At 33.3% G+C, this 26391-nt stretch overlaps 1 protein-coding gene across 1 annotated transcript; it reads left to right on the top strand.

Annotated features, from left to right (window-relative positions):
• Positions 1-12600: 12600 nt before the first annotated feature.
• Positions 12601-26323, top strand: LOC128158019 (uncharacterized). Its single transcript, XM_052820684.1, has 4 exons — positions 12601-12713; positions 12967-13344; positions 13484-13555; positions 26097-26323. Exons 1-4 carry the CDS (start codon positions 12668-12670, stop codon positions 26321-26323), a joined length of 723 nt encoding a protein of 240 aa, XP_052676644.1. The 5' UTR covers positions 12601-12667.
• Positions 26324-26391: the final 68 nt, after the last annotated feature.

Raw genomic sequence — 26391 nt, 5'->3', positions numbered from 1 at the left:
TGGCCCCACAATACCACAAGGGACTATGATTTGAACAAACGTGAATCTACACTACCTAAGGATGCTTCCACTATAATTTGAGCTTTTCTGGCCTAATATTTTTTGAGAAGAAGATTCTTAAAGATTTTCTCTATATATTTCAATGTAAAACTTGATACCCCAACTGTGGCCCAACCCTACCCCCGGGGACCATGATTTGAACAAATTTGAATCTACGGTATCTGAAGATGCTCCCATTATAATTTGAGCTTTACTGGCCTGATAGTTTTTGAGAAGAAGATTTTTAAAGATTTTCTCTATATATTCCTATGTAAAACTTGATCCCCCTCTTGTGGCCCCACCCTACCCCCGGGACCATGATTTGAACAAACTTGAATCTACACTTCCTGAGGATGCTGCCATTTTAATTTGAGCTTTCCTGGCGTCATAGTTTTTGAGAAGAGGATTTTTAAAGATTTTCTCTATATATTCCTATGTAAAAATCCATTCCCCCATTGTGGCCCCACAATACCACAAGGGACTATGATTTGAATAAACGTGAATCTACACTACCTGAGGCTGTCTCCATACAAGTTGAAGCTTTTCAGGCCGAATAGTGATAAGATTTTTGAAAAATACCAAAAAAATTTCAATTATTCTTAATTATCTCCCCTTGAAAGAGGGCGTGGTCCTTCATTTGAACAAACTTGAATCCCCTTCACCTAGTGGTGCTTTGTGCCAAATTTGTTTGAAATCTGCCCAGTGGTTCTTGAGAAGATGAAAATATGAAAAGTTTACAACAACGACGACGACGACGACAACGACAGACAACGGACAAATTGTGATCAGAAAAGCTCACTTGAGTCTTTGGCTCAGGTAAGCTAAAAACGGCGTGTAACATAGGTAACAAATAAAATAAATGAATATCTTATGTCCCCACCTTTTAAATCCGAGATGTTTTTCGGATGATTGACATTACTGGTATTTCAGGTGCCAACCTCCTTAACAATTTAACATTATTAACTTTAAAACTAGAACGCAAATTGTTACCATTTTTAGTTGGGGAAGAAGAATATTTATTGTGAAATTAAATAAAACTATACCACATCACAGAGCGGGCCCCTTGGTCAGCTGGTTTAGGTAAGCAAACAAAACCCCCAAAATCAGCCAAATAATATATTATTCTGTATATATAATGTTTGTGCTTGTAATATATGTACAGTGTATATATCTATGCAATTGCAATATTTATCGTTCTGATCCTCTCAAATTGTTTATATAGCACATGCTATGTATTACTATATATATATATATATATATATATATATATATATATATATATATATATATATATATATATATATATATATATATATATATATATATATATAAACGTAGGAGGTTTTCACCATTAGAATAGAAAAATTGTACAAAACTTACAACTGTTACAACATGATATAAATTTGTAATTACAAAAAAGCAAACTACGAAAATAGCTTTCAACGAAGTAATTATAAAACTTCCCTATTGCAGCATGATGTTGAGTGAGAGTATTACAATTTTTGAAAAGTTCAAAATCAAAATTGGTAAAAACAGCTATCATAAAAGTGTTTTCAAGGGTACTTAAGTTTACTCAAATAACATGGTAGGTGTATTTTAATTGATAAATAACAGTCATAAGTTGTCATCTGTTCATCAAACAAAAAAACATTAAAGAGTAAAAAAAAAGTGAAAAAAAAGTATAAGCAAAAAATGTAGAAGAAAAGAACAAAACTAGAGATTTGAAGGCATCCAGTGATATGATTTGTATTTATATACATAACAGAGAAAACATTTGGTAAAATAGTGAAACAAAAGCGCAGTGTGTGACAAGATACATAACGTATAAACACATAAAAAATCTGTACAATAATTATTGGTGCGTCTTACTCTCGATTTGCATAAAACAAAAGGAGACCCAGTTAAAGCAATGGATGAGCCCAATAAACGTCATTGAAAATTGAGTTAAGCACCTTTACATATTGAAAATATTAGTTCACATATTGTACGGAGCATTTATGACATTACTTATTGATTCTCATAGTCATAGTCATTTATATATGCTTATGTATATTTTTTTTCTTCAATGGAACAAAATATGTATATTATGTAGTTTTAAACTGCAACAAGAATGAGTGACGATAACATGATCTGGATATTTATGATTATGAAATACTATCTTAGGTTTGCACTGGCCTTAGGTGTTGAGGATCAACCGCGAAAAAGGATTCCAGATCATCCAGCGAGTTGATGACCACTTTTTGCCGGTAGTCCCCAAGAGTTTGATGTGTACTTGGCAATCAAACGTCCAACAACTGTTAATTTTCTTTTCTTTTACGAGCGCACGGGCCTGACTGTTGAGGTGTGCTCTTGTCTGGGTCATGGCTTCGTTTCACTTTTGCTAGCCAAGGGTTCTCGGTGCAGTCCGCTCCCCATAAACCCTTGGAAGATCTAATTACCAAAACTTGGTGATGCGGTGGTGCAAGCACCTTAGTTTGAGTTGCGCCCCTTGCATATATAGGTTTTAATCGAATGAAACAACGGGTAAATTAAATGCTATGGTATTGGGCTCATTAAACTTTTACAAGCAATAACCATAAGCAGGGACGAATATAATAACAGGATAGGCGACTTCAACATTCGACATATGTTTACTTCTCATACTATTACGCGAGCCTTGACAAGGTGGCAATTCTCTGTTCAATCCCATGCAGAAAATTATGTTGTTTACAGAAAGGCACTTTAATCGAGGACTAATGCCTTAATTTATGAAAAGCACCGAATGTTTTAACTAATACCACACGTGTGCTTTAAACTCTGTTATTGGATGAGCTACTCGTAACGTCAACCAGTCATAAAACGGGTGTGTCACCAAGATTTCGTACTGAGATCTGCCAAGGGTTTATAGGGAGCAGAGTGGACTGAACACCCTTGGCTAACAAAGAAACGCTTCGTTTATATGAAAATTAAGCCAGCTTGTTTGGACGGGTTGTTGCTATAATATTTAAGATTCTTATTGCTTCCGTAGACTTTGGCCCTTTTATTTCAGAGTTAGGATCCAATATTTTAGCCCAAAAAAGGTCCGCCTCGTTGAAAAAACTAATCATACATAGATGTCGTGAGTTCAGTATGTATTTTTGTAATGCTATTTTTCAGTTGATCTTTTTATTGTTGGAGTCCACATAAAATTGTTAAGGTCTTCCGTTTCCAACCTTATTGTTTTCGTACTGTTTCTTATTTTTTTCCAACAGATTTCCTGCACGCGATTTTTTGAAACAATTCGACCGATTTCGACCATTTTTTTTTTCACAGATGATGAAACTTAATATAAACTTCATTGTGCTGTCACGCTTTTTCGGAAATGCGTATTCCAACCCGGACGGTTTTGTTTATTACGTCAGTGACTCTGCGACTCAGCATGGCCATGGCATGTGCAAATGAGGGCTATGTTATTTGTTTGTTTTGAACACCAGTGAGGTGCCACAACGATGTAAGTAATTATTTGACTCTATTGCTATACAATGAAATATTTAGATTTGTTTTAAATGTGTGTTCTTCGGAATTACCGGGTATCATAAATTATGAGAGAAAATTCGGGTTAAGTGGGAATTTATTGTTTGTTTATTAATTTTCAGTTATTTACCTTTTGTGAAGCCATTACTATTAAAGTTTATGATGAACTACAATGGTTCCGAGGTTATTTGTAACTGGCTGCAACACCAGTCTTGGACTGAGACAGCATATTCATACCTTTTGGATATTTTTCCTGTCGTCACTTCCAGTACCGACGTATCTACTGTTTTGTACATTTTTACGACATATTTTGAGCTGATCTCTGAAAGTATTAGAGATATAACTGTTAAATTTGCAGGATATGTAGATTAAAGCATGAGATTGGTCCATATTAAATTTTATTTCAGTGGCCCATTTTTTTGAGCTCAACGAGGCACGAAATTTGGGTACGAATTTTGTTTATCTTTTTTCCCTCTTTTCTGTCGGCAGAATATCTTGGAGGTGACTGAATAGAATTGCCTGGAATTTCTAAGGAATAATAGAATATGACATTATTTCCCAGACTTTTTTGTCATTTTAAAAAAAGTCATTTCCGGATGACTGTTTCCTGTCCCAGGACAAAAACAAGATGTTTCCATGAAATCTTTTTTGTCTCTAAGTTTTCTTTACATATAATGGATGTATAAGTATAAATCTTTACGTATGTCACCTATGCGATGTTGAATAAACCAAAAAGTTTTGCTTCCGGTGAGATCTCAGTTAGTTTAGGTAGCTTTTTCAAACAAAGGTTTTACCTGCGAGATGTCAGAAAGTGCAAATGATCAAGACACAAAACTAACATGGATGGTAGACATTTGATAAAAAAATTCCTTTGACTGTTCTCATTTTGTCAACCGTCACCTCCAGTCATAAGCGTTTTTCTTAGAAAATGTAAGTAAAAATTAATAAACAATAAAGTTTAGCTGTCTTATGTTCAAGAAATACTAACTTTTTTTTCATTAAGCGCTTCCGTGTGTCTGTTTCCTGTCGAGTCAAAAAAACATTGAGTCCATGAGATCTCAAAAACGGTGACGACTTGAAAAACCAAACTTTGTGGGATGATAGCCCTATGTATGTATTTGTGTTTACATTATTTTGTTTGATTCGTTGTAACTTGCGGTCGTCACTGGAAGCACTTAAAAGTTATAATTTTTTCTAATTTTATTCATTTTACATGGAATGAATAATCAGTATTAAATTTTATATATGTTAACTATACAATGTTAAATTAGATATCTGCGAGATTGTAGTCACTGTTAGTGGTTGCGACACAAGCTGAATGATCGACAATTGATTGAAGATACGTTTAACGAGTTTCATTTTGTCAATCGTCACTTTAGGTACTCATCGGAAGGGTTCAAACAATTCATGTTTTTAACAATTTGAACAGACTTTCTTGGTTGTTTCATCTAGCCTGATAAAAAGTGATATACACTTAGCAAACGTACTAGAAAAACCAGCTTTTATTTTCATTAATCACTTCCGTTCGTCTGTTTCCGGTACGGAGACAAAAAAACTTGTTCAAAAAGATCTCAGACTTGGCAGAGAGTATTGTTATTTCATCGTGTCATATAAAACGAATCGGACGAAAACCAACTCGTTACGCCTTTTCTGTTTTCTGTTTTCATAAGTTCGCCCTGCAAAATCAAAGTTAAATGGGAAAAAAATCCAGTTTTAAACTGAAATAATTATTGAAATATTTTTTTGTTGACCAAGCTTTATGTGTATTTTCATTAACACCCTGTGCTGGATATTTACTAACTCACTTCGGGTAATAACCCATTTAAACAAATTACAAAATAATACCACTTATCTAATAACAAAATACTCGAAATTGAAAATATACCCCGGGATTTTTATATCTTAGACGGACCTTTTCTTATACGGCAAAGGAGCAAAGGCGGACCATTGAACCCTCTGAACCTATTAACTTTTTACCTTTGAGAATGCACGCAAACGTTATAATTTATCTTACCTGTTTAAAAAGAGGAGGCAGAAAGACAGCTTCCAGATGACTACTGGAGAGCTGTGTTTCCCGCACCTCCAATTTGTACGCACGGAAACTGCGCTACAACATTCTCCACCTAATACGTAAATGCGATTAAGTGCATACTAATGATCTGACACACCGTGGTCAGAAGTAGTGTTTTATTTAGATTTCTGACCCGGCGTTGACAGGCTCATCACTGGACTTAATACTGTAACACATTTCTCCATGAACATATTAAATAAACATACACTATCTATCTAACGCATGTACTTAAATCAATTTCTATAGAATTTCCGTTATGATAGGCATTTCAAAAATTTAGCTAAGAAATCCAAAAGCAATGGAGCATCAGTAACTAGTATCAAATTTAAACTGGCATGATAAAGACCTCGAAGATAAAACAGAGGTAACAGTCAATATGTTTCTAAGTGTAATGTGTAAATGAGTTCACTCACTTCTTTGATTGTCAATGTAAAATTATAAGGCATACAGTTTTTCTCAATCACTAATTAGATTTATATTTAATATCAAATGTCCCTACTTTGGGTAAATCTAGAGTAAATCAAGAAGAACAAATGATTGGCAATGAAGGAGGAAAACTTAACTTCTGCTTAACTATTAGATAGACAAGTTCCAAGGACAGGTCAACTCTATTCGGGCCCCTAACCCTGGCACTTGCTATCTTCCCTGACAAACTGTCAGTAATTTTACAAACACCCCTAATAGAACAGCTTCGGCTCTATTCGGGCCACTGATCAAATTTTGTGGGTCCAGAAGTTTAATATTAATAGTATTTTTGTTACCCTCTCCTAGGACTGCTCATACAGGAATGACACCGACTCTCAGCTTCTCTCATTTATATTATTTACTCATGGGAGAGTCCACTGGAAAGGGGCGTTGGGTTATTCAATTATTAACATTGATTTATAATAAGACAAAATTCTTTACATTACACACGCCTCCGGGTTCTTTCGTCCCAAATGACAAACCATTTAAAACTTTTTTTTTCTTTTCTTTTTATTCTTTTTATTGCAGTGATATACAAAATAAAGTGCAAACTTTAAAACTGGTTAATAGTGATGCTCATTACACTATCTGTGTTGAAGATGACAATTCAAAATTTAAAACAAGATAAATTGCTCTGTCGTGGTTTCTTTAATGTCAACCTCGCCCTCTCTGTACTTCCCGACTGTCTTTACTGAAATTTCACTTCTAAAGTCTGTTTGAGTACCAACGTCAATCTTCGTTTTCTTCTTTGACAATCATTTTCACATGTTCTGATTGACTCGGGGGGTTTACCGACATCATCTGTTGATGTACGTTTCCCTGGAAGAGAAGGGGTCGTTTTCTCGCGGAAAACACGGCCCACCATGAGATCCAATATCTCTTTTTTGACTGTTTCTTATTTCCATCACTGGCACAAGTTGTACTACTGTTGTACTACTGGATGTTGTTTCCGTAGGAAATAGATCACCTGGGTATTGTGAAAACCATTCTTCATCTTCTGATTCGTCCTCACTTGACACAATAGTATTCGCATTTCTAGCGTTCTTTGCCTTTTCCGGGATTTCGTCTGTTTTGACCACCTTCGTAAAATCGCAAAACTCACATGAATGCTCCTTTATTGCGCACTCAACGACATGGGTGGAAAATTCAACATCACCATGGAAAACACTGAAACACATCGGGCATTACCTTGTCCCGCTTCTATTTGTCATCTTAATCTTCGCCATGACAACAAAGAAAGAACATTAGATACTAGTATATAATATAGCATTATAGTATATAATCTAATAATCAGTCTCATAATCTTTTAACCATACAGGGGGTCTTCTACTACGAAAGTGTCATCCAGGCATTTTTTTTCTTTACAAGATTGTTGCTTAGTTTTATATTTATGCTGATCATTGACAACACTTTCGCTTTTGCAATTTTTATCTTCCCTTTCAGCCTTTATGTTGTCGCTACATGTATGATCTTGCTCTTGTAGTGTTTCCTTCTGTTGCTCTTCAATACCGTCAGCCGTTTCTCCAACTAATGTTTGACGTCGTTTCAGTCTAACTCTATCAACATGTATGACTTGAGTTGACTCACGCTGACCACAATTCATTTTGTACGTAACATGTGACATTTTCTTTATGATTCTATATGGCCCACGCCAATTACAGGTAAACTTGGGCGACTGACCTGACTTCGTTCTTGGAAAATACACATACACCTCATCATTTTCCTTGAACTGTCCCAAGTTTAATTTCTTGTTATGGTAATGTTTTTGGCGAACCATAGCTTGCTCGGTATTTGCCCGGACAGTTTTATGTGCATTTTCAAGTCTATCTTGCAATTGCCAAACCCATTCATTTTGAAGAACTGGTTTAATAGCGGAAAGTACATCATACATGATATCCAAGGGAGTGCAAACCTCTCTTCAAAGCATCAATGAGTTTGGTGAAGCTCAGTTGTTTCATGGATGGTTAATCTATATGCCATATATATATATATGCCATATGAGGTACGGTAAATGTTCGTCCCAATCTGTATGGTTTTCATTTACAAAATTGCTAAGTATAGTTGTTAGCATTATAAAGACCTCGGAGATAAAACAGAGGTAACAGTCAATATGTTTCTAAGTGTAATGTGTAAATGAGTTCACTCACTTCTTTGATTGTCAATGTAAAATTATAAGGCATGCAATTTTTCTCAATCACTAATTAGATTTATATTTAATATCAAATGTCCCTACTTTGGGTAAATCTAGAGTAAATCAAGAATAACAAATGATTGGCAATGAAGGAGGAAAACCTAACTTCTGCTTAATTAATAGATAGACAAGTTCCAAGGACAGGTCGACTCTATTCGGGCCCCTCACCCTGGCACTTGCTATATCCCCTGACAAACTGTCACTAATTTTACAAACACCCCTAATATACAATACCACACAATAGAACAGATTCGCCTCTATTCGGGCCACTGATGGGTCCAGACGTTTAATAATAATACTATTTCTGTTACCTTCTCCTTGGACTGCTCATACAGGAATGACACCGACTCTCAGCTTCTCTCATTTATATACACTTGGGAGAGTCCACTGAAAAGGGGCGTTGGGTTATTTCATTCTTAACATTGATTTATAATAGGACAAAATTCTTTACACTAAGCAATGGCATGTCAACATTCATCGAATTTGCATTTGGAGATTATGGATTTAGTTGTCAGATATCCAGAGGATATGGGGTCATATCAGTGCATTCTCATCGCAGTAACTGCAAGTCATGAAATAAAGCGATATCAATCCCAGTCGATAGTGCTGAACATAAAAGGTAAATTAGTTCCTTGGATAATGTTGCTCCGATTTTTTATTGTGATGTGTCTGTTCTTTTTAGCTCATCTGAGCTGAAAGCTCAAGTGAGCTATTCTGATCACATTTTGTCCGTCGTCCGTCTGTCCGCCCGTCTGTCTGTCCGTCTGTCCGTCTGTAAACTTTTTACATTTTGAACTTCCAATTTCATCCAAATTTGGCACAAAGCATCCTTATGGGAGGGCGAATATAAATTGCAGAAATAAAAGTCCGATCTGTATTCAAAGCGGAGAAAACCTTGAAACTGTAGAAAAAGGGGGATGCATTTTTAAAAATCTTCATCTCAAGAACTACTGATTTCAATTCAACGTAGTTTAGCATAAATTATCCTTATCCTTATGGGAAGGAAAATATAAATTGCAAAAATTAAGTGCTAATTCTGTTTCAAATCTGAGTTATTACGAAAATAATAATAAAGGAAAGGCGTGTTTCAATCAGTTTAATAGCTTCGGGCTCGGCATACGGTAAAATGGGTAGGCAAGACTTGGCCTGAGCAAAACAAAAGATTGGCAGGTATTAATCTCATTAAAATTTCGGGATATTTGATGGAGCAGTAGATTTGTATTCGCTGTAAATACTGCTGCAAAATAATGCGTATTTGGAATTGACGATCGCCGATCTGCCCCTGCTTTTATTTTGCCACGGCCCGGGTTTGCATACCTATTTTACCAAGACTCGTATTCCATACTTCTAAAATGAGGTTCTTTGTTTAAAGCAGCCATGACAATATACGAAAAAGGGTCGATCTGACTATGATGAATTTGCTTGCTATGCAACCGTTCACGTATGAAGGGAAATTTTTGAAACATGCAAAATATATTGGTGCCGATTTTGTGAAGTAAATTAAGGCTAAATATTTCAATGCGTTGACAGTGTTCACACATGACGTTGGTGTTAGCTTGTTCTGATTTTCGTTTCGTTTTCATTATTTATGCTTTGTAACCTAGGACCTATCGTCTGTATTTCGTGATTTTTACGTATCAAATCAAACAGAGGCTTCGGTAAATAAAACAATTAACTGTTTACCTGCGCAAATTAAGCAAAATCTGATGTAGGGATACTGAAATACAATTCATTCTATCGGTAATTCGGCATTATCTTTTACGTAATGGTAGATTATGGTAATAGGTTTTGTTGAGATGCTCGGCATTTTCTCGAGTTTATTCAGTTTAAATAGAGTTTGATATCGCTGACGAAAATATGTAGGTATATACATGTATATATATGATTCATTTCGAAAAAATAAATTGTGTTCTTTATTTGTTATAGTGCATGTTTCTTGTGTTTAATTGTTACCCTACAATTTCTATTTACTTACCATATTTGAGTGTTAAGCTTCGAATTATAAGCAAGATACAGAGATTTGCTCACCATTCTATGTTTGTACACAGATCTTAAAAGCTAAAGATTAAAAAAGTAAAAAAATTGTCCATATTTATTACGAAAATTTTCAAAGTCTGTTCTTCCAGAAACCAACTTATTGAATTGTAAACTTAACCTTTTTAGCTCACCTGAAAAATCTTTAAAAATCTTCTTCTCAGAAACTAATCGGCCAGGAAAGCTGAAACTTGTGTGGAAGCATCCTCAAGTAGTGTAGATTCAAAGTTGTGAAAATAATAACCCCTGGGGGTAGGTTGGGGCCACAATGGGGGTCGAAGTTTAACATATGATTATATAGAGTAAATCTTTAAAAATCTTCTTCTCAGAAACCAGCCAGGAAAACTAAAACTTGTGTGGAAGCATCCTCAGGTAGTGTAGATTCAAATTTGTGAAAACATGACCCCTGGGGGTAGGTTTGGGCCACAATGGGAGGTCGATGTTTTACATAGGAATAAACAGAGTAAATCTTTAAAAATCTTCTTCTCAGAAACTAATCCGCTGGCAAAGCTGGAACTTGTGTGAAAGCATCCTCAGGTAATGTAGATTCAAAGTTGTGAAAATAATGATCCCCAGGGGTAGGGTGGGGTCACAATGGGGGGGGGGGGGGTCAAAGTTTAACAAAGGAATATATAGGGTAAATCTTTAAAAATCTTCTCAGAAACTAATCAGCCATTCTTTATAATTGTTAAGACTTTGGCCCCAGGACAATTCTTTGGCCTCACGAGAAGGTTCAGAGTTTGATGTACGTTTATATCCCATATATAAACCATTGTTAGGGATCTTTTTGAGAACTGCAATACTCAACATATGATATGACTATAAAATCATCCTGTTAGAAAAGGGACTAATGATTATAAACATAAGAATATCCAGGGGAAAATGGATTTTATTTATACAGGATTTACATGTATTATTGTACATTGTCCAGAAAGTTTGTATTATGACTCCATTGAGCTGATTGTATCATACCTATTGTTCCTCATGTGAGCGATGTGGCCCATGGGCCTCTTGTTTAGGATTATTACTCATTTCAAAATTTGAAATACACAAAATATCTATTTACAAACCTAATTTAAGTAGCAGAACATTTGAATTGTGCATATTAAATATATTACAGGTATCGAGTGATATGATTTTTAAATGAAAACTTGTCTTTTTGACGAGTTTTTAGATTCGACCTCAAAATATTTTTTCGACAAATCATAAATGCATTAAGTATCAGTTGTAAAAGGTTAGTTAATTATAATAAAAATGAAAAAAAAATTGCATATTGTAAGGAAATGGTTCCTCCTATAATCATTGCTCGTATTATTTTAACCGAATAAAAATTTTCTGACATTTTTATGGATAAAATCAAGGGCCAAATAATTTTATCTGAAAGTATCGAAATGTATGAAAACACATTTCGTTTTATTTATGTATACGTACAACTTCATTCCTCTAATATTCTCTCAAATCTCTCAGAAATCAAAAATCGTAAGAAGTTTAATATTTTGTCATTACCTCGAATTAATGATATATACTCGTATAAGGAAATAATAATTACGAAATGATTTCCTTAAATACAATTATCATATAGATAAATCAGTGCAATCAAACACGTCCTTGCATTGAAATCACCTCTAAGTGAATTTCAAATTTAACTATTTCTCACTTCATTGATATATGCAGTGCATCAATGATGATAAACCGATTTTAGCATTTAATGTAAAATTTGTCTGATTGATGATTTAAAATGCTAAGACTAGCAGATGTGTAAGAAATTTACGACTTTAGCTTCATTGGAATTTTAAGTATTTAGGTAAGACTTTGATAATTTTGTGTTTTTTTATGTTAGTTTTGTATGAAGTCTATCAATGTTTTTTTTTCTATCCATGAGTTTGTTGTATTCTATGCAAATTTAAAATAAAAATTCAAAATATTATTTTAAAGCTTGATGCGTCATATTATTCATTTTAATCTATATTACTTCCATAATACACGACTGCATGTATATATCGCAGCGCACATAAACAAAAATAGTATTTTGCGTTGACATGATATTAAACGGGAATCTTTCATCCTGACATAAAAATAAAACATAGATTGTTGCGCACTACATCATTATTCATGTACACAACATAAGGTAAGTTCAGAATATACATTTTGCAATGTCGCCATCTTCTTATCTCTTATGAATCACCAAAGAAAAAAAAATATTGCTTTAGAAAAAAACCCCAAGATAAACAAAATAAAAATTCGAAAAGTATATGAGATGTATTTTAAAATGATTATATTTCTATTTTCTAGGTTTGAGTCATAATCCAGAAGTTATATTACCAATAGTCAACCTACCTTCTATGTGAGATAATTCATGACGACAAACAATTTTGATGGCTATTGTTTTTATTTCCGTGTGGACGTTGATCGCTACGACTGGTTTGTAACTTCTTATATGGATATCTTGATGATAACACTAGTTGAAATCAACATGAAACTTCTAAGTTATATACAATTAAGGCTCAGTTCTAGAAAAAAACCCAAACAACTGATTGATTGGATTGATCTTTTTTCTTTTACTTATCTTTTTTCAATTAAAAATCCCTAGACCTCAAAACAATGAATAGCGAAAAATCTTTATGTTCAATTAAATTGAAATTATTTTGAAAACCTTTTTTATTTTTACTTTCAGTGCTTGCTTCCATATCAATAAAGCTTGAACCCTCATTGATAGAGTTCGGTAAATCAGGTCTAGATATAAGCTGTGTTGTAAATGATACCAATCTCATCGGCACAACACACATCTATCTAAAGAGATCTGAAAGCTATGTTGTGTCAGTAACTATATTCAAAATAGCCTGGCAAGATAAAGCATTAGAAAATAAAACGGGGGTAACAGTCAACGGGTCGATTAACAATACCATGACATCATATCTACGTTTGGAAATATCTAAAACAGTGGTCAGATATCGAGAGGATATGGGGTCATATCAATGCATTCTCAGCGCAGTAACTGCAAGTCATGAAATAAAGCGATATCAATCCCAGTCGATAGTGCTGAACATAACAGGTAACCAAACCCAAACCATTATTGGGTACTGCTTTTAAGCTTTTGAATATGATTTCAATAGCGTATCATTGTATTTTACCTCATTATAAATTTCAGAATCTAAATGTTAATTTCATTATTTGTTTATGTCGCATTTAAGGATTTCTAGAATCAACTACAAAACGTTTATCCACATCAAACCATAAAAGTACTGAAGTATCAGCTCAAAATGGTATGTTGCTAGTTCTTAGAAATCATTATTATTAGGGTGTTTTGTGATTTCATCAATGCTCAGAACATAAAAGCTAAAGAAATTGATGAATGACCTGATGATAATGTACCCGTTGGTAGGCGTGAAGACTGTTTAAAGGAAGGGAGAAACACAACCAAATCAATTGTTTTTAAAGCAACATATTCTAAAACACATCTCATGTAATATTTATTCGCACTCTATCTTTCTAATATGCTTGATCAATACAAGAACACTTGTTTTAACCAAATTTTGTAAGAATTAAGAATTAATACATATGGAAAAATATTATTATTAAGTATACCAATCATAAAAAAAATGATAAGAGCGATTTCATGTGAATTATTTTGTAATTATACATCAAATTTTGTTTAGGCCATTTAGAAACGAATTCTGGGAAACCGCGGAATAACTTCCTGAAATATTTGTATGCTTAGCAATCGTTGCCATTATGGACCATTTTTTCTTGCAATGAAATCATATTGCAGTTTCGCAGCTATTTTTACTTTTTACCGATAACATCAATACACAATATTTGTAAATTTCATAGCATCAATAAGTATCATGATACTAAAGAATGTTAATTTGAGAAAAAGAATACATTTCTTTAACAGACTTAATCAACTTGATTTAAAATTTATACAAAAATTTAATCCCATTTTGTTTAGTTCACCAATTATTGTTTCTGTCAAGCTCTGTTCCATCAGACGAGGCTCTCTATGCTTTACCATGTATTAGTCCATTCACAATGATTATGTTGTTGAAGAATTTAAATAATTTGATATTACTTTAACTTTTCACTTTCAATGTTTTAAGGCGTAGCGCAGCAGGTTTAAGAGTGAGCTGCTAGTATCTAAGTTTAAAGATTTCGAAGCCCGCTGGGGCCCCATGATTTTTAACATTTCTGAGAATGTTAAAATGCAGATGTTTGCAGTTTAATGTCTAATGTTAATGCATTCATTATTGAGACCGGTTATAATAATTTACATTTGCTTTTTAGGAAATGTCAGAAATGTTTCAGTTGCTATCGTATGTGAAAGTACATAAAATTCAAAATACAACTAACATTCTGAATTTTTAGCCGAGCTTTGCTAAAAGCCCTGGCTGTAGGCGTCCCAATCACCGTTCTTACTATAAATATCTCCACAGAGGGGAAAGTAAACAAAAAACCTAATAGCCTTCAAGAAGAAAACCTCTGATATACAAAATAGTTATCCATATATTCTCCAAGCTATGTAATTAAAGTGCTATTTTGTTTTATATTTCATATAAATCGATATATATCTTCATATATAAATCAAGCAAAAATTGTTTTATTTATAATTGCCAAATCTAAATTAACGCTATACACATGAGATTGAATATTTGGACACATAAACATTCTGCGCAGGGATATCGCGAACTTCTTTCCAAAGCGTGGGTTGTGATTGCAAAAGAAGAAGAAAAAAACAGGGGCAGATTCGATTGAGAAAGAAATACTAAGCATGGTAAGTATCATGTAATTAGCTATTTATGTTAATACTTGATATATTGTTTCTCCAAAGCTGATAGGAAATTTGATAGAGTGCAGATCAATGTATAATTTTAACTGCCGATTGCATAACTAGGCTATAGGTCAATTAAGAACCCGTCAATCCCTCATTCGTAAATTATAGTGTTTATTAGCTGAACATAATCATAACAATAATAATCACAATTTTAAGGTAACGACGTTCTGTTGTTGATATAGTGTTATTAATTTTATTCTTATACTTTCGTTCATAACACATTGATACTCTTTCTGTGAACGAAACGACTGTGCACGTCGACCGTTAGTGGGCACGTACCGCCATAATGAGTTCCCGTTTATCTGTCAGTCGTGAACTGTAGTATTAATATTTGACTACCATCAGTTTCATCCAGTAAAAAAATGTATTAAATTTCTTTTCTGTAAGTGAACATATTTAGAACCATTGACGCTATGAGTGAGCGCCTACCGCCATGCTGAAATGCTTGTAAATCAAAAAATTGGCCATGACAATGATTGAAATTAATTATCTTAATTTGTTTCGTATTTGAAAAAAAATCAGAGTGGAGAAAATATCAGCATTGTGTATAGTTTATTTTGAAATGACACGGATCATAGAATGCTATAAAATTGTACAGCTATAATATTGTTTGAGGTTAAAGCATATCAGAAGTTCTTTTAAATTACATAAAAACAATTTATATACTGTCCAATGTATTAGTAGTTGATATTTAAAAAAAATGCCATCGTAAAGAAAAATATTTTTTAATAACATCCAATGTCTCAAGATTTTCTGTTATATTGTAAGACTGGAAAAAGTGAAATGAATTTATTTAAAATTTAAAGAGAATTGTTTGAAATGCTAGTTTGAGATTGATTAAAAATACAATCGAGTTTAAAATCATGTGCAAAGGTGATTTACATCAAGGTTCCAATGTTTTCCCATTGCTATCACGAGGAAAACAATGCGTTTCCATTTGCTTGATATTGTTATTAAAAACTCGTACATTAGATGTTTATGATTGGACTAAACAGGATTTATATGATGTTTTGAAGCATGGGGATGGACTGTATAGGAAGGTACAGAAGGAAACTTTAAGTCCAAATGAATATTTGCATCCAAGGGAACTACCAGAGAAGGTCATGTTTGAAGATCATAATTTTTATTATGAATTTCGAGTGAAAGTGTTGCAAAGTTTTAGTGGTGTAATTTGCGGACAATTTGTGGGGAATATGTCAGTTTTTTTCTCTTGAAAATGCCATACTCTCTTCGTATAGTGGCAGTGGCTTTGCATATTACATTCTGCTTGTTCAAGGAAGTGCAATTGGCATATTTCATAAAGGGCAAAAGTTTTTTGTGTTTGATTCTCATGCCAGAGATGAAAATGGCAGAAGTTGTTCAGATGAATCATGCATTTTAGGCGAAAGTTCCTGTCTTGCAGATTTATGTTTTCACTTACGAGATGTAGTAAAGTCTTTGCCAATTGAGGAGCTGCAGTTTGACATGCATGTTTTTAAGCTATCACATACTTTCAAAAGAAAAAGGTCTTCAGCTAATACAAACACAGATGATCACACAAAGACAAAGCAGTTTAAGACAGTGAAAGATACTAATCAGCAAAAACAGGTATCAGAGTCGGGAATTCTGGAAAATTTAGCACTGTCATAAAACCAAAGAATGCATCTTGATGATCAAGTGTGCGATCTAAATGCCATTAGAAATAGCTTTCATGATAGTATTAAAGATGGTCCTTTATACATTTGTTTATCATGCACACAGACTTACTTCAAACACTCTGTTCAGAGAGTAGATAGGACAAAATTCAAACATAAAGATCTAATGCTAGCCTGCCTTACAGGTTACAAAAGTGTTGGTAATAAAGAGTGGGTTTGTAAGACTTGTGTTGGTGCTCTTGCATCTGGGAAAATTCCAGCATGTTCAGTTGCAAATGGTTTAAAATTTCCTGAAATTCCTGATGAACTTAAGCTAACTCAATTGGAAGAGCGATTAGTTGCTCCTAGATTGACATTTATGAAAATCAGAGAAATGCCACGTGGAGGACAGTTGAGTTTAAAAGCAAATGTTGTTAATGTTCCAACAGATGTAAACACCACTGTTAAAATATTACCAAGGATGCAGTGTTATGAAGATACCATTCTTCTGAAATTTAAATGGAAAATGTCTTATAAACATCATATGGCATTTGAAAACATAAGACCTAACAAGGTTTTTGAAGCAGCAAAGTGGTTGGTAAAAAACAGCTTGTTGTTCAGAAAAGAAGGAATACAAGTTGAAGAGAATTGGATGAACAACTACCAACAATTAACTGAGGATGATAATTTGTTAAGAGTAGATACTGAAATACACAAAGAGGATAGTCCTGGTGAAGATGAAACAGATCAGAGGACAGAGGATGAACATTTTGAAAACAGACCAACTGGAAATTTTGACACTTTGCTTCATCCAGCAGATTTTAGAGAATTTAACCAAATTCTTTAGCACCTGGAGAAGGCAAAACTCCATTGGGACTATTTAAGGACATTTTTTCAGAATTCTTGGCTTTCCCAGCAATTTACTGTGGCACATATAGACAAGATAACACTTGTAGGACTGTACCATTGCACAACAGCACAATTTGTAAATGGGAGTTTAAAAAAGTTGACAGAAGAGTTGTTATGAATCTCCCAAATATATTCTACAATCAGGAAAAGAATTATAGTTGAACATGTCTTGTCCCCAGGTTTCATTGATGATGTTGTTATGCATGATGAAGGATTTAGAGTGTTACGAAAACTTCGAGGTTCCCCACCATACTGGGAGAGTGCAAAAAATGGGTTTTTTGCAATGATCAAACAACTTGGTGTACCAACTTGGTTCTGTTCTTTCTCAGCTGCGGAGACTAGATGGGTACCTTTACTTCAGTGTTTGGCAAAACTAGTTAAACAAAAAGAATTGACAGAACAAGAGACTATTGAAATGACATGGCAAGAGAAATGTGAATTAATAAAGTCTGATCAAGTAACCTGTGCCAGATACTTGGACAATAGAATGCAGTGTTTCTTAAATTCTGTCTTGAAAAGTCACTCTCAACCAATTGGAGAAATTGCTGACTATTTTGGTAGAATAGAGTTTCAGCAAAGAGGATCACCTCACATCCACCTTCTCATATGGATAACAGATGCTCCTGTATATGGTCAGTCTCATTTATCAGATGTTATCAGTTTCATTGATAAATATGTCACCTGCAAAAAAGACATAACAATTCCAATCCTTGTTAATTATCAGACACAGACATGCAGGTAAAGCAATTTGCAGGTTCAATTTCCCTATCCCTTCCATGCCATCAACTGTTATTTTAGAGCCATTGAATGATGATGATGATGACAAGAAGCTTGCAGAGAAAAAAATTATGAAGGTAGCTACTTTAATGAACTAAATAATAAGGTTGATGTTATGAGTTTCTCCGACTTCTTGAAAGAATTAGAAATGGATCTTCATACTTATTTATTGGCTGTGGGGGTCATTATGTAGTCCCAAATTATTTTCTCAAACGCTTACCTTGTGAAACAAGAGTCAACAATTATAATACAATTGCATTAAAGTGTTGGGAAACATGGATATTCAATTTATTCTTGATCCATATGCATGTGTATCTTACATAGTGTCATACATTTCAAAAGGACAAAGGGAATTGTCAAATTTATAACATCAAGCATGTAAAGAGGCTAGATCAAGTGAGAATGATATCAGGCAACATGTTAGAAAATAGGAAATCAGTTTCTTTCTCATGTAGGAATTGGAGCTCAAGAAGCTGTATATCTAGTTCTGCAAATGTCTTTAAGGAAAAGCACAAGGTCTGTTGTATTCATAGACACAAATTCAGCAGAAAAGAGAGTTGCTTTATTAAAATCTTTCACAGACTTACAACATTTACCAAAGAATTCTAACAACATTGAGGCAGATAGTGTTTTGAAGAAATACAAGCGAAGACCTAAAAAATTGAATGACTGTATCTATGCTGATTTTGTGTCCTGGTATGACACAATTTATTCTGCAAGACAAAATAAATATGCATCTGTAGAGAGTGAATTGCCTGAAGATGATGTTGAAAATAATGATGACACTATTAGTGAAAGTGAAAGAAAATAAATCAGAAATTATAGAATTTAAAGATGGGACATTATTAAGAAAAAGAAGTAGGCAAAAAGTTCTGCGTTACAACAAGGTATCAGAAAATGAAAACAAAGAAGAACATTATAGACAGCTGCTAATGTTGTTTACATCATGGAGAAACGAGGAGTTTGACTTAATGAATAAATGCAATTCTTTTTATGAAAGTTATCATAAAATGGAAGATGTCATATTTCTAAATCAACAGAAATATGAGAAAATTGACCAACAATTGCTAGAAACAGCAATTACCGAATATTCTGAGGATTTTGAAAATTCTATAAGAGATCCTGTTTTGCCTCAAATTGATCACCAAGAGCTAATTGATAATATTGAAGCCCACCATCCATCAAGGACGTATGGTTGTTTTGATCCGTCTGTAAATGAGGTTTCCAATTCATGTGAGCAACCGTGTTCATATGATCTTGGTCTAGACATTGGTATCACAAAAAAGCAATTAGATGATTCCTGTTTACCCTTGAATGACCTGAGTGATGATGCATTTAGAACACTTGCTCAAAATCTAAATATTAAACAAAAAAGAATTTTTCTACCATGTATATCATTGGTTGAAGACAGAGACTGATCCTTTGTACATTTTCCTCTCTGGAGGCGCAGGAGTAGGAAAAAGTGTAGTACTGCGAGCATTGTACCAGGCTTTACTAAAATAATACAATCATCGCCCAGGAGAAAACCCTGACCATCTCAAAGTTTTACTTTGTGCTCCATCAGAAAAAGCTGCTCATAACATTGGAGGAAACACAATACACAACACATTTAGCATTCCATTTGGTAGGGGATTTAAATTTAAACCTTTAGATATGCAGCAATTGGACACAATGAGGTGTAAATACCATTATGTCAAGGTGATTTTTATTGACGAGATTTCTATGGTTGGTAGTGGTATGTTCAATTTTATTAATTTAAGACTATAAGAAATTAGAGGATGTACAAAACCATTTGGAGGGATTAAATTAGTAGCTGTTGGAGATCTTTTTCAACTGAAACCAGTGATGGATTCTTGGATATTTACACAAAGGTGTGATGGACCTCAAGTTTTTGGAACAAATGTATGGAAAAACCTGTTTTCATTCTATGAACTTGAAGAAAAAATGAGACAGAGGGATGATTTAGAATTTGCACAGCTCTTGAGCAGACTTAGGGAAGGAAATCATTTGATTCCAGAAGACATAGATAAACTCAAAACAAGAATTACTGTAACAGGGAATCTCTCTGCATCTGCTCAGACATTGCCTCATTTATATACTACCCGTGCTGCATTAAAAGAACATAACATGGAGGTACTTGCAAGTGTTTTAGAAGCACAGAAAACATCAGTTGATGCCATAGACAGTATTTCTGGTGAAATTTCTACAGACCTTAGAAGAAAAATTCTAGATAAAGTGCCTGATGATCAATAAAAAACAATGGGACTAAAAAATTATTTGCAAGTGGGTGTTGGTATACAATATGAATTGTGTGTAAATATAAATGTTGAAGATGGAATGACAAACGGTTCTCCTTGTATTGTTCAATTATTAGATTTCAGGGTTGAAAACTCCACAAGATGCAGTATCATTTGGGTTAAGTTTCAAAACAAATCAACTGGAAATCTTTGGCGTGAAAAATATGCTCATTTATTTATTGAATGCATTCCTTCAGATTGGACACCTATTTTAGAAACAACAAGAAGTTTTACCTTACAGCACTATAAAACTTACTATGTTACTCGACGCCAATTTCCACGTCAAGTTGCTGCAGGGAAGACAATTCACAAATCACAAGGCTCAACTTTAAAGGGAGTTGTGATAAACTTTGAAGGCAGAAAAACTGAAAATATTCATTATGTTGGTTTGAGTAGAGTGCAAAACCTGAATTCTGCATATATTCTCAACTTGAATGAAAAAAAATCTGTGTTTCGAGCGAAGTACAAGAGGAAATGGTTCGTCTTAGACAAAAATATGATACGAAATTAAGCATCCCTAATGTAGAACAACTTGGAATATCAACAAGTATTACCATCTGTTTTCAAAACTGCAGATCTCTACAGAAGCATATTGAGGACATACGAATAGACAAATATATCACCAAGGCTGATATATTGGGATTGTGTGAAACACGAGTTTTACAAAACAAACAATTATACAATTTAGATATGTACAATTTCTTCTTTGTTTCTGACAAATGTCCTCATGGAATGGCAGTCTACAGCAAATGCAATGTTGCAAGTCTCTCAGGTCATTGTATAGCTGGGGTTGAGTTATTTTAATGCAAGTACAGCATATCAATATCATTTTTATTTACTTTCCCCCCAAATCTGCTACTCTCAAAGTTTGCAAAGAGCTTTTCCAAGAAATAGTAAAAAAAAGTGTGTTTGAAAGACTGCACAGTTATTATGGGAGATTTCAATCAAAAATGTTTTGAAAGGTAGTCAAATTTCACAACATATTTGTGAGTCCTTTGGCTTCATTCAGATTTTGAATTCTGTTACAACAGACTATGACTCTTGTCTTGACCATATTTACATCAATTTTTCAAAGTCAGATTTTCTTGCATATGGTACATTAGAGTCTTACTTCTCTGATCACAAGCCAGTTTATGCCATAATTAATGAAAATGCAATTACATTACAAGCATAAGTTGTACACTAGTCATTCAAGAAGCAAACAAAAATATTACATCTGATGTGGTACTTACAATGTGTTGTTAATCTACCCGTATGTCAAAATAGTGAATTATAGATAGTATATGTTTTATATCTTATATCTTACCTTTCACATTATCAATAATATTTTTTTTTAATGCAATAAGACTGAAATTATGAAACAGTATTACTAATCTATCATCTTCATTCAGTGTTGAATATTAGATATGATATTATAAAATGGTACAAAAACAGCTTTTAATACTGCATGTATTATATTCAAATCATTTTTAGAAAGAAATATATCTATACTTGTGTTTACTTAATCTTTATATATATATATATATATATATATATATATATATATATATATATATATATATATATATATATATATATATATATATAAGTAACTCATTGATAATTGTGCATACAACTTAAACTTGCATATTGCATTTTTTTTTTAAATCATCAGAGTTCTGACACAGACCTTGCTACAATAATGAAAGCAGTTGTTGGACACTCTCCCTATCCAAAGAAATTGACAGTGAAAGTCCTTTGTAGTGACCCAGCAACAACTTATATCAATGACAAGAAGGAAATGAGAGAGCTGATGAACACTGTAATTGCAGACAGTTCCAAAGTGGTCAAATGTGTGGTTTATGATGCTAAAAAAAATTCACAGGTTTAAAGCTGGCACCACCATTATTCTGAAAAACATCATTCGCAAGCCAGATGGGAAAGCTGTCACAAGTGAAACAGTTATATTTCCTGCACCAAAAACCCTCAACCTCCCACCATATATGGAGAAGGAAGGGATGGCCATTTTGCATCCCCCCCCCCGCCCTGCTAATGTGAAAACCAAACAGTAGTAGGAAAGACACCTGTGTTTTTTTCATAACTTTACCTTTTCGTATTATTTCCTAGTAATGGTGCATTTTCTTGAGATGTAAACTTTTATAAAATGATATAATTATTCAACGATGTATTAAATACATTCACATAATTATTCAATTATGCTTAAAAGCATTAAAAATTTTACTTTGAAAGGACACTACCATCGTCTACTAAAAGTTAAAGTAATCTGTTTCTGGAGACAACAAAACATTACGATGCATGCTACTTGATGCATGTTGTACTTTCAGCATAACACAATTTATTCTATGATTCTGACACTTCATATCAAATGCCAAAGCTTTCTTTAAAAGAATATCATATTTTTTGCTTTTATTTTGACAAACATACAATTGCTTTACAAAAAAAATATTTAAACTTTATAGAAATTCATGCTATTGATTCATGCTAACTCCTTGCATATATATGTACTTTTGCCATTATATGTTTTGTTTAAGCTTGCAATAAAATCAATTGTTCAATATCTGTTTGTAATGTATTATAAGAGGAAGCTACACGTTTGGTAACAGTCAAAAATGAAGAAATTGTAAAGGTGAAAAACATCTTCTTGGAGGATTCCACCAAAAAATGCAAGATAGCATTGTGGAGGAATCTAGCTGATCAGACCATCAGACCAGGTGACTATGTGGAGGTCTCTGACTGCATCACAAACACCTTCAGAAATGAGGTATCCTTATCTACCACGTCCAGGACAACAATCACTGTAAGTTTGCCTCTCTTTCTATACATTTCTATTACTTTTCATTATATAAATGTTGCCTGATGTCCTACAATTCTTTAAATCTGTAGTAAATAATAAATTTCAATAAAAATTATTTCATTTTTCAAACAGAAAACAGAGTGCCCAGAAGAAAATGTTAAATGGGAGATAGAATCTGTGTGCATTGAGGACAAGAACACTGCCATCCTGTTGCTGAAAGATGACAGAGTTGTGACAGCACCGGTAAAGTCCCTCCTGGATGCTTTTCCTGAGTGTGAAGAAAAAGACCTTGAAAAGTATCTCCTTTCCCTTTGTAGCCCAACTTTAGTAGTACAGAGTACATTTAAGGGCAGTGATTTGATTGCCATGAAATTTTAGGTTTTTGAATAAAAATAGGTTTTTTTGTGTGTTCAGAATGTGCCATACATTCCCATATTATTTGCAACACTTCATGTTGCTGCTTGTATCATCACAACATCCCATCCTGTTTTGTTTATACAAGAGGTCTGTTTTGTATTTTGCTTAGTGTTCACTTGTTTTTCAGACACATTTTCTTTTGCATGTCTTGATCAAATGTTTTGGCACTATTTTCATGCCGTAACTTGTTTCTCATTTTTTCAGATTATTGTCAACATCCTTTTAATGATTAGCATAGTATTTTTATTCTAATGATGCTATTTTTTTTCTTTCTTTTAATTTTTTTTTCACATGTTCTCTATTTAAATCATTTTTGCATAATATTAATGTGCCAAACATTGAATATTATTTGATCTGTGTTGAAGTTTTCATTTCATTTAATTGAAACACTTAAAATTCTTGTAACAATTGCTAAAACATTAAGTTTTCAATGCCCAACCTAAACTGATTGTGTAAGACTTGTACATGCAGTGTGCATTTGGAAAAAAAGACATTTAAGTCCATATATTTTGAACTAAGCATTGTTTTTTCATAATGATACAATGCATGTGCCTTTTCATGATAATTATGTATTTGTTAGAATTTAGGCATTCTTTGTACATTCAACTAGTAACCCTTTCTTAGATTCCAGATATTGAAACTGCCATTTATGTTTCCTTGTATTGAAATGCTTTTCATCTTGGTTTTATTGGATTTGTTTAATGACTATGGAATTTTGGTAAAATTTTTCTAATTCTTTTAAAATTGGTGAATTTGTACAATGTGTTTTGTATGGTGCTAGCTGAACTCTGATCAGTATTGCTAATGAAGAAACCACAGTCATTATCTGTATATATTTGTTCTTGTATATGTTTTATTATTTTTTTATGTCTTTTTTTGGGAGGGGGGGGGTCATTGAGTAGATACATAGCTCAGATGTTGAAGAAAGAAAAACATTAGTTTTGGTTTTCTAATGTCATTTTAGTGAACATTTTTAAAATTTAGTTACTTGGCTCTTTGAGTGTACAATGTCTTTTGTAAGGTGCTAGATGAATTTTGCTCAGTATTGATAATGAGGAGACCAAACTCATTATGTGTATATGCTCAGTATTGATAATGGTGAGATCACAGTCATTATGTGTATATGCTCAGGATTGATAATGACAACACTCTCATTATATGTATATGCTAAGGAGTGATAGTGATAACATTCTCATTATGTGTATATGCTCAGGAATGATAATGATGAGAACACACTCATTATTTCTATATGCTCAGGATTGATAATGATGAGATCACACTCATCATGTGTATATGCTCAGGATTGATTATGATAACACACTCATTATGTCTATATGCTCAGGATTGATAATGATAACACTCTCATTATGTGTATATGGTCAGGATTAATAATGATAACACTCTCATTATGTGTATATGCTCAGGGTTGATAATGACAACACTCTCATTATGTGTATATGCTAAGGATTGATATGATAACACTCTCATTTTATGTATATGCTAAGGATTGATAATGATGATACTCTCATTATGTGTATATGCTCAGGATTGATAATGATAATACTCTCATTATGTATATATGCTAAGGATTGATAATGATAACACTCTCATTATGTGTACATGCTCAGGATTGATAATAATGAGATCACACTCATTATGTGTATATGCTCAGGATTGATAATGATGAGATCTTAGTCATTATGTGTATATATATTGTTTTCTTTGTTTTTTTGTTTTTGTTTTTGTTTTGGTAGACATGTAGCTAACATGTTAATGATAAAAACATTGTCTACTTCTTTACATTTTTATATTTGTACTTTTTTTTAATTCATTAATTTAGTTTTCCAAATCCCATACATGTGAAAATGACTCAATTTGTATTTTTAAAGGTTAACTGCATGTTCAAGAGATTTTTTATTTGTTCTCTCAATACACAGTTATACAGGTTACATACATGAACCAATAACAAATAAAATGTAATTGCCTGAACAAACTACTTGTTTGCAAAATCGCAACTATGGAGGACATACTAATCTCAACTAAATCTACAAGTAAAACATATTGTAAAACATATCTTCAACAAGTGATACATTATGACAAAATCACAAAGTATCATGCCATGCACTGTGAAATTTCAGAACATTGTCATTTGTTTTTGTTTCTCTCTAGGATATCAAGAAAACAGCACAGAATCATTTATCAATACAGACAAACCACTTCAAAAGAAACGTCTTGTTCTTTACAGAACAATAATGATTCCTATAACAACAATTATATCCGGTATGCTTGCTTTTATTGTTGCTCGAGAGCTTCGATTACATTATTTTGTATCAAAAGCTACAACAACAGCTAAAAACCACAGAAAAAAATATACCAACGGGGTTTATATTGTTTGAACAAATAATTGGACAATTTCTCTAGTGTTCGATTAAAAGAAAGATCTTTACACTAGTAAAAAAAACCA

Source organism: Crassostrea angulata, chromosome 8 (genome assembly GCF_025612915.1).
Source record: "Crassostrea angulata isolate pt1a10 chromosome 8, ASM2561291v2, whole genome shotgun sequence".
NCBI lineage: Eukaryota > Metazoa > Mollusca > Bivalvia > Ostreida > Ostreidae > Magallana > Magallana angulata.
Note: the sequence above shows the minus strand (reverse complement) of the source record. Positions and strands in the feature narration are given on the sequence as shown.